Source organism: Asparagus officinalis, chromosome 3, assembly GCF_001876935.1.
Source record: "Asparagus officinalis chromosome 3, Aspof.V1, whole genome shotgun sequence".
Lineage (NCBI taxonomy): Eukaryota > Viridiplantae > Streptophyta > Magnoliopsida > Asparagales > Asparagaceae > Asparagus > Asparagus officinalis.
The window spans coordinates 63,091,706-63,102,062 of NC_033796.1; the positions used below are offsets into that span (position 1 = coordinate 63,091,706).

At 40.9% G+C, this 10,357-nt stretch overlaps 1 protein-coding gene across 1 annotated transcript in view; it reads right to left on the reverse strand.

The window, feature by feature from the left end:
• The window catches only part of LOC109835205 (ethylene-responsive transcription factor RAP2-4-like), an 11,167-nt gene continuing 1,945 nt past the window's right edge, over positions 1,136-10,357 (reverse strand). The window contains exons 2-3 of the mRNA XM_020403190.1: positions 1,681-1,844; positions 1,136-1,305 (exon numbers count right to left, since the gene is read on the reverse strand). Of these exons, the coding sequence (XP_020258779.1) occupies positions 1,136-1,305; positions 1,681-1,844 (334 nt within the window). The remainder of the gene's footprint in view (positions 1,306-1,680; positions 1,845-10,357) is intronic.

A 10,357-nucleotide genomic window follows, 5' to 3' on the forward strand; every position in this document is an offset into this window, starting at 1 on the left:
TTGGTTTGACTCCATGCCACAAGAAAGTTTGAAATTTCGTTCAGACAGCAAAGCCATCCTCAATACCAGCCGTGGTGTAAGATTGAGCATTGGACCTCTTGATTAGCTCATTCACTTTAGAGGTGGTTAGCGGCGACAACTCGCAAATCGGTTCATCCAGAACACTGTCCGTATTCTTAAAAAGATAATCCGTGAACTTCTTTAAACTGATTTGCGATCGCGATTTCTTCGATAAAGGATTAATACCTACAAGAGCTATGTGATAATGGCAAGCAAGATCCCAGAAAGTGTTATAACGGTTGGGAGTCCACGACTTTAGTTGCTGCAGCTCCTTATTAGAAGGAAAGTACTCCTGATAAATCATGTTTCCCATCGGAAGACCGGAGATCTTATACATCTCGTGCAGTGCTAACCCCAACTCCCCGTGCTTAGTCAAAAACGTATTGGCGTCAGGATTGTAGAGCTCTAGCAGCGCCAAGAAATGGGGAACACTCATGGTCAGTCCGTAAGTGGTGGCACGAACGGCTGCATATAAACCACCAGCCTTCAAATCCTCGCCAAATCGATCCAAGATGTAGTGGCTCAAACGGGTCCACCATAGTTTATCTGACGAGTGTACCCAGCCATAACATCGATGATTGGTCACTGGCATTTCTCGGCCCAAAGCCACAAGCCGATTCTTCACAGTGTTTGCAATAGTGAAGATCTCTCCTTTGGGTGGGTCACTCAATCCTGTAATCCCCGGATGTAACCCCGTTATCCGATTCCGATTACTTGAGCCAACCGTGCCACGAGTAATGTATCCGCAGTGAATGCGCTCATGTTCCTCCGTTAATCTCCATGACATCTCCCGAGGAACAGCTTGACACCGAAGCTCGGCAAGCGAACGGTGGCGAGGAGTTAATCTCCATGACATCTCCCGAGGAACAGCTTGACACCGAAGCTCGGCAAGCGAACGGTGGCGAGGAATCGGAGGAAGGTAGAGATGGCCACCGTCGTCGTGATGCAACCACTGCTCCATTCCAAGAAAAACGGTGGTGGGATCTTCTATGGAATCCCCAAACAAATAATCTGGCTTTCGTAGCGGGTGCGTAGAGCTTGGGTCCTTCACCAACGGCGCATCCGTGATAAGTTGTCATAAACTATAGCGCTCTCCTTTCCGTATTAATCGTGGAAGCTCTTCCGGGATACCCAGAGCAAACTGAGGAGCCACCGGAACAGGGATTGGCTCATCAGTAGAGGCATAAGCCTCACTGCAACGGCCCTCTACTGAATGAGCGCTAAACTCCCTCGAGAGAAATTCAACTGAAAAAATAGGTAATTATCAGGTTCAACCATAAAAGCCTATGTTAAAAAAACAGTATAGGCGTCGAACTCGAATCATAAATCGTGAGATAGAGTCACGGTCTTCGCCCCACAAGTGAGAGCAAAATGAGGAAATTATACCAACGACATATTCATGATGGATTATCTAGGCGAGACGATTAAGAACCGCACTATACACACGAAGTATGGAATATATCGTCGCACGAATAATGCAACAATATACCTATCCTTCAGAGTATAGTACGATAAGAAATCACCCTGAGATAATTAAGTCATGTCTTGACCAAGCAAAACACGACTTGTAAAACGTCCACCCCCACGAAGGAGGGTGGCGGCTCTTCCCAATTGCCTCACCAAGGAGAACAAAGTGTGGATGCAACATGCAGTATGATATCTTGATATTTAACTCATGAATAAAAGAGGCGGTTATGATATACTTGTGCAGCTGAACGGCGCCGGCTCGGGCGACTGAGCCGTCGAACGGCCTCGAACTACGCGAGATCTCTTGGGTGACATATCTGCAGAGAATTAACAGGTCAATTACAATAAAAATGGAGAAATATCAGATTAATGCAAGGAAAAATGGTGCTCCGATTAGACTTAAGTGGTGGGCTCGATATCGATGCAGTTTCAACCCATGACACATCATGCAACAAATTAAGCCAGAATTTTAGGGATTTGGCTAAAGTCATCCACGTGGCAAACAATGAAACACGACGTCCCTATAAATCAGGCTATCACGTACCCTAAAAACCCAAAGATCACAAACCTGACCAGATTCGTGCATACAAGGGTCTGATCACGAGTCCCAATGAATTTTTAAACACATGCAAACTCAAGAATCGAGTACACGGGTCCTAAATAGGGTCGAACAAACCAAGAATTGGGGTTCGAGTGGGTAACCAGACAGTAACTCCTATGGATCTGAGAATCAGGACCAAACCAAGAACAAATCGAAATCAGGGTTCAGCCATAGCTACAAGTCTCAAAGGACTTAAGCCAATCTCCATATGTAACCACACAATGAAGTATTCAAGATTTAAGTGAACGTTCTGTCCATGCAAACAGGATTTCGGTCATGTCAGTTGAACTCGAAATCAAAGTCAGGTAATTTCAACAACCCAAGAAGTTCAGTCATGACCCAAGTTAGAATTTGGACAATCAAGCAAAGAACCGCAAAGGGTGTTCGAATCACAGACCTGAGGGTCAAAATTCACCAAATAACCAAATTAGGGTTTTCGCCCTAACCTTAAACCCCCAGAATCAAAGAAAAAAAAAAGAAGCCATGAATGGGGTGGAGCTCTTACCTGAGTGCGAAAGAGATCAAGGAGAATGAAGCTCTGCGAAAAGAACCCACAAATGCTTGAACCCAAATCAAAACAAATTGAAACCCTAGCTCCCAATTCGTGAACTCAGTGGGATTTAAGAAAGATTGAAGAGGTTTGAAGAAAAGAGTAAAGAGGATTCAGAGGTTCTGAAATGAGTTCTTGAAGAAAAGGCTCGAAGAAGAATATTTGAAATGACGAACGAAGAAGAAGAATAGTTCGGTTTTAAAAACCCCCCAAAATTAAACCAAAAACTGAGCCACCGCTAGCTGGCTCGCAAGATCCGAGTCACCACCAGCTGACTCGCAAAACCCGAGTCACCACCAGCTGACTCACAAAAACCCGAGCCACCATTAGCTGTCTCGCAACACCTCAACCCCCATTTGCTGACTCGCACACATGCGAGCCACCATTTGCTGGCTCGCACACATGCGAGCCACCATTCGCTGGCTCGCATGTATAGCGAGCTATTTGGACCAAATGTTGGGTGTTTTGGTCCCTCGGTGATCATTTCCAACATATACGGTATCCGTATTCATACTCTAATGGATATACGAGTTTAAACTGTTCCCCACCCTCGACGAGAAGTTTTTGGAGAATATTGTGCAGAATATTCTTAAGGATAACCCGACGACCTCCGACGGGCATATGAGGCTAAACTAATTCCCAAAACTCCTAAGAGTATACGAGTATAAACTGGTTCTCTCCGCTTCAACGCATAACTTTTGACCAATGTCTGTCAAGACGTCGTCAAATATGAATTCCCAACAAAAATAGTCAGCTCAACGTCAAATCAACGACACCATTTAGTTTCAATTCAAGACTTCGACAGCGGTCAGACGATAAACGCAGAACCATAAAAACTTCATCTATTCGACAGAACGTTGAATAGATTGAAGGTTGAAGGAGTCAAGAGATGAAGTCCATTAACAGGTCTTTCTGCAGATAAGGCCTATCACATCCAAAGTATTTCAGGCTCTTATATAAAAGAAATGAGACTGAAACACTTTGGAGGGGGTATCTGTAGGGGTTAAAAATTACCTATAAGTCCTTAAACACAGTTCAAGACAAGGAAAAGACGACAAACGTTATTATCCAAGTCAAGGGAATTCATCCAACATCAGCAAGGGAATGAAATGGATCAGTAGAATGTACAAGCTATCGAAGCGATGAAGCGTACGCAAAACAAGGGAACTGGAAGAGTCACAAATTGCCAAAGTATCAAAAAAGCAAACGAAACACCACTTGGAGGCCCGTGTAGGCGCGAGTCACCAATTGGTGGCTCGCACCTATGCGATGGCTCACACTTATGCGAGCCACCAAATGGTGACTCGCATCCATGCGAGCCACCAAATGGTGACTCGCATAGTTCCGAGCCACCAAATGGTGACTCGCACAGTTCCGAGCCACCAGGACTCTTACTGAACACAAAACCTCCCCAAACACGGATTTTGATGATTTTTAAGGATTCTTTCATCCCAGAACCTCTCCAACTGTTTTGAGGTTATCCCTAAACACGTTTAGACAGTTATAAACTACAGATAACGTTTAAACACAAATTCTTATTCAAAATGATATCTCCAAAAGCCTATAAATAGAAGCCTAGGGTCTTCTTTAAAGAGGATCTGAGATTGAGAAGGCGAGGTGCTGTCAAATTGTCCAGTTAACAACGAATTTCAGAGGAGAATCATCAGAGCTTGGCGAATACTTTCATAAAGAAAGCCCCTTGAAAAGGTTTGTGATTCTTTCCCCTTCTTTCCTCCGGATTAAACTTGGTTTTAATCTCGAAAAGAGCCACAATCTCGCTTGGTCGTGATTGTCGCTTCTGCAATTGTTTCCTTCGTGAAACGAGAGCGTAATTATATTGTCTATCGAGTTGATCTGCGGTGGTCCACGGACTAACGCGTCCCCGGCACAGGCAAAGATCCCACGCAAAGCAGCGGGAGATAAACTACTGCTGTGTTTTGTTTGATAAAGTTGTAATCTTTATTTTTCATTGTAAGAAGATCTTATAAAAAGATCAACTTTTCTTTCAATTTGAACTTGTAATCGATAAACAGTGTAACAGATTTTGAAAATAATGGAAAAGACAACTTTTGACACAAACACATGTCCAAGCCTCTTATGCTAAATCCAAGGGTTTTCATTAATTGCTGCAAGGCATTTCACATCTTGATTCACTAATTTATTCATCTCAAAAATATACACATTAGACTTGTGATTAGCAACAAAAACAATTTTTCTATTCATACTAATAATGCATTTGTCCGGTTTAAAGGAAATATCAAAACCTTTATCACTCAATTGACTAATGCTAAGAAGATTATGATTCAATCCATTAACCAAATAAACATCTTCTATAACGAGTGAAGGTTTCTTACCAATAGAACCAATACCAATAATTTTACCTTTCTCACCACCACCGAAGGAGACGCTACCTCATTCAATCCTTGATAGGGCTGAAAATAACTCTTTGTTGCCCGTCATATGATGAGAGCAACCACTATCAAGGCACCACATCTCTTTACATCGTTGCCGTGATGTCCCCTACAAGAGAGGAAGGTGTAGTAACTTTAGGTACCCAAATCTTGGGTCCTTGGTGGTTAGTAAACTTGGTACCTTTGGGTACCCATGTCAATCCATAAAATTCATAGTTATCTTTAATTCTACAATGAGTAGAAATATGACCATGTTTCATGCAATATGTGCACACAAAATTTCTTTTGTATGTATGAGCATGAGAACCATGAAACTTATTTCTACCATGGTGATGATGATTAGCATAAGCATGAGTGGGTCTAATCCTACCACTCTCAATTTATAGTCTTTCAATTTTGGATCTTAATTGCTTATTCTCAAAATCGAGATCTCCTAGCAATTCATCTTTTAGAGCAAGAGAGGTTTCTAGTTGTTCTAGTTTCACATCACAAGAAGCATGCAATTTTTTAAAAGAAGAAAATTCCTTTGGCATTCTTTTAAATTCAATATTCAATTCTTCTAAAGCCGTAGCTAGATCACATTGCATGTAAAAGGATTGGCTCTCAGTGTCGGATATTACCTCATGTTCAAGGACCATGAAACAAATGTTGGGATCATGAAGAGCAAGTTTAGCTCCCTCTTCATTACTATCTGAATCACTTAGTTCGGATTCCTCCCATCCGGCATACATAGCCTTCTTCTTCTTGTACTTCATGTACTTCTCTTTGAGCTTAGGACAATCCTTAGCGATGTGGCCCAGTTCATTGCATTCGAAACATTTTCCAACACATGAAGAAAATTTTTTGTTAGATCGGAGGTTAAATTTCTTGTTCATTTTTATGAGTCTAGAAATTCTTCTAGAGAGATGAGCCACTTCTCTAGAAAAATCAACTTCACTATCCGATGACGAAGAGGAGTTATCACTAGCTCCTTTGAGAGCTATGGTCTTCAATTTTGGTGACGGCTCCTCAACTTCCTGTGAGGGCACTTCCTCCTTCTCCTTTCCCTTGAGCTTCTTCTCATGAACATTGAGTTTGCCGATGAGGCCATCGATAGGTAAAGTGGTAAGGTCATGAGCTTCTTCTATCGCAGTCGCCTTGGGTTCCTACATCGGAGTCAATGAATGGAGAATCTTGTAGTTCGTCTCTTGAATAGTCAATTTCTTGTCAAGACCATGCAATTCATTGATAATGTTAGTGAAGCGAGAAAACATAGCATCAATTAATTCATTTGGAAGCATTTGAAATAAGCGAGAAAACATAGCATCAATTGATTCATTTGGAAGCATTTGAAATAACTCATATTCATGCATAAGCCCACTAATTTTGGATTCCTTAACTTGGGGGATTCCTTCATGTGTAATACATAATTTCACCCATATTTCGTATACGGTTGCACACGTGGAAACCCTATTATACTCATTGGGGGAAAGACTGCAAATTAAGGCATTCATAGCCTTTACATTGAGATTGGCTTGGTGCCTTTCTCCATTGGTCATAGTCCCGACTTTGGGCTTTTCTACATATTTTTTCTCTATGAGTTCTAGGATGTCAAGGTCAATTCAACGAAGATAAATCCTCATCCTAGCCTTCCAATATGCAAAATTACTACCGGTAAAAAGTGGTGGTCTAGTGGTGGATTGTCCCTCTAACATGTGCACATTCATTGAAGCCTCCATAAGATCTTTTCTCTAAGGTGTTTAAACCAAAAACTAATATAGAGACCAAGCTCTGATACCAATTGTTGGACCCTAGAGGGGGGGGGGGGGGATTAGGGTCACAAGGCTATAATTGTGCAATAAAATTAAGACAAGCAAAACACAATATCCAAAAGCAATCAAAATAGAGGAGATAGAGTTAGGAATCGTTATCCTGTGATGCGCGATGTGTTAACAAGGTTCGGTCCGCTGACCTACGTCCCCGCTCCCTACTCTCGAGGAGAAATCCACTACATAACTCGGTTTGGAAGCCGGAATTTTTTCTACATAGCGATCCCCTCACGATCTCACACTACACAGTTAATCTCACTAGATCACACTCCCACACAATTGATCTACACAAGATTAAGCTCTCAAAATAATAAAAATGGTGTAAGAACCCTCTCTTTACAATGTCCCTATGGCAAAGAGAAGATAACACTGAAGCTAGGATGTGAAACACAAAAACTCAGAAAGAAACAGGTTTGAAAATTTTGCTCTGTAAAAACGTTCTCTGAAAAATATTTTGAAAGAGCTGGGACAATGAGGAAGAAGAAGAGAATAGGTTTAAATAGAAAATCACAGCTGTTTAAACCCATACCTAATCCCCCAAAACCTGGAAACAGAACAGCGCTGAGATCATGTGAAATCGGCGCTGAAGATCTGTACCATATGACCGTTTAAAACAAGCGGCGGTCGACCGTGACTTTTTCGCGGTCGACCGCGAGGCACCTCAGAAACTCACCAAAAGTCCAGAGACTTTCGCGGTCGACCGTGGGAAATTTTGATCTTACGGCCGCCCGCGGCGGTCGACCGTGAAAGTTTCTACTGCCCATTGACGAGTGAGCTCAGGCGCGGTCGACCGCAATCTGATACACTCAAAAACTTGATTTTTGACTAACTTAAAATATTTGTAAAATATTCATTTGATTTCTAAAAATTATGAAACTTTGTAAAATGTTTTTAATACCAAAAACAAATTGTTTGAAAAAAGAGTTTTGTAAAAAGGTCCTCATACTTGTAAAAAATAGTATTTTGTGAAATACGCTCAAAAATATAAATATGAAAACGTGTGTGTGATATCCCAATAGCTTCAAGTGAAATTGATAACTCTTTGCCTACATTCTAGCACTAGAGAGAAAATAAAAACTAGCTAATATCCTCACGAGAATACAATTCTTGAGTCTTGATATAGCTTGAGTTGGATGAAGCTTCTAATTGAATTTGTTGTTCTTGATTAAACGTTGCTTCATCACTATGCCTCCTCTTCCTTTGGATATCAACGTTGTAGTGCATATTCCATCCAATCCTCCATTTGTGGTACTAACATGCTTAATATATATATTAACTGTATTATCACTCAATAAGCAATTAGCACCGATAATGGTGGTTGTAAAACATTATCAAAACATAAGGGCTAACAGGTTTGCTTTTGGCAGGATGCTTTTGGTAGTCAGTTGTCATTTAGCAGTGTTTTTCACCCCAAGATAGATGGACAGACCGAAAGGGTGAATCAGATTTTAGAGGACACGCTGAGAGCGTGTATTATAGATTTTCAGGGTAGCTGGGAGGATCACATCCCACTGATTAAATTTGCATATAATAACAGTTATCAAGCTACCATCGAAATGGCACCGTATGAAGCTTTGTACGGGAGACCTTGCAGATCGCCTATATGTTGGGCAGAGCCAGAGGATAGTCTATTGATTAGTCCAAAGTTAGTTAGACAGACCACAGAGAAGGTAACATTGATTCGAGAGCGCATTCTTGCGGTGCAGAGTCAGCAGAAGAGCTATGCAGATCAGCGGAGACGACCTTTATGTTAGACCCTATAGGGGGGGTGATTAGGGTCTTATGCTAATCTAATCATATTTAAATGCCAATTAAAACTAATTAACAAATATATTCTTGCAAGATAGGTATACAAAGAGTTATGTGCAAGAATATGCAATATAAACAATGAGATATATCCTAGATGATGAATTATATATATATGCAAGGATATATAAACTAAGGGTGATATTAACATAAACAAGATAAACAAGATAGTGGACAATGTGAACAATAGATAATGGCGACAAGAATGATATGAACAATAAGCACAAGTGAGACGCCAAGACAATCACAAACACACAAAGATGATCACGGAGTTCGGACCTTCCGTCCTACGTCTCCGCTCCCCTCTCCTGGGGAGAAATCCACTATCAACCGGGTTTTCTACGTTCACCCGAACAACGTTTACACCTCACACTCGGTTTTCTAGCTAACCGAAAACTTTACAATCAACACACTATTGTAATCCCACTCTACACCCACTAAGTGTTGGACCTAGCCGTGTCTCCCTCAAGTGCTCGGTTACAACCTCTCCCTAGGCACGTCAACCGACGCCACTCCTCTTGGGACGATCCCCGACTCTCACCACACACTCCTCACTCGGTGTACAAGTGTATTACAAAGTGAATCTCACAATAAGGACAATATAACAACTGATTGTTCTCAACTATGGATGAGAACACAATTAAGCACAACTCAAAGTTACAAACTCTCACCACCCAACTATACTATGTATGTAAATACTAAAAGCTCAATGTGGGTGTGTGTAACAATGAGTAAAATGAAATCTAACTCAAATAGCAAACTAGCAATAATTAATATATGATGAAATCTAACTCAAATAGCAAACTAGCAATAATTAATATATGATAAATCAATAATGAAATTACTAGGGAAAAGAGTTAGAAAACTTCTCTATAAACACAAAGAGAGGATGAGAAGATTTTGAGGATGAAATCCTCAACTGGTGATGCAAACTCCTCTTTGTAACAGCAAACCCCAAAAACAAACTAAACAAACTCAAACCCTTGTTTAAAACTTTCTTAAACTTGTTTTTAAAACTCTCTTAATCAGTTTGAAAAGACATCAGCAATGGGGTATATATACCCACTAGAAATCTCAGCAAAAACACCAAAACAAATGACAAAACAGCCCCCAGAAATCTGCTCAGGAAATAGCCGTTAGGAGCCAACGGCTCTTTTGTCGGTCGACCGAAAATTCCGTCGGTCGACCGATGAGAGCAAAAACACGAAGAAAACATTCTGGACCATCGTCGGTCGACCGGTGCGGTCGACCGATGGAGTTTTTCGGTCGACCGGACCGGTCGACCGACAGACTCTCTGTCGCCCAGTGAACATATGAACTCAGGTTCGGTCGACCGGTGCGGTCGACCGAATACTGATACTCTGAAAAACAGTTTTGAAAGCTGTACATCTGATTTTGAAACACTGTTTAAAAATATCAAATAAATTCCAAAAAATGTAAAACTTTGGGGAATGATTGTAGACATGATAATAAACATACTATAGTGACTGGTTATCAGAAAGGACCTCCCAAATGAAAAATATCATCATTTTACAAACTAGTCCAAAACATGAAAATATGAGATACTTGAATTTTGATGTTTTGACATAAACCAACTTTTGAAACTTTGTGAAATGTTTTTATAAACTTAGTAAAACATGTATAAACTGATATT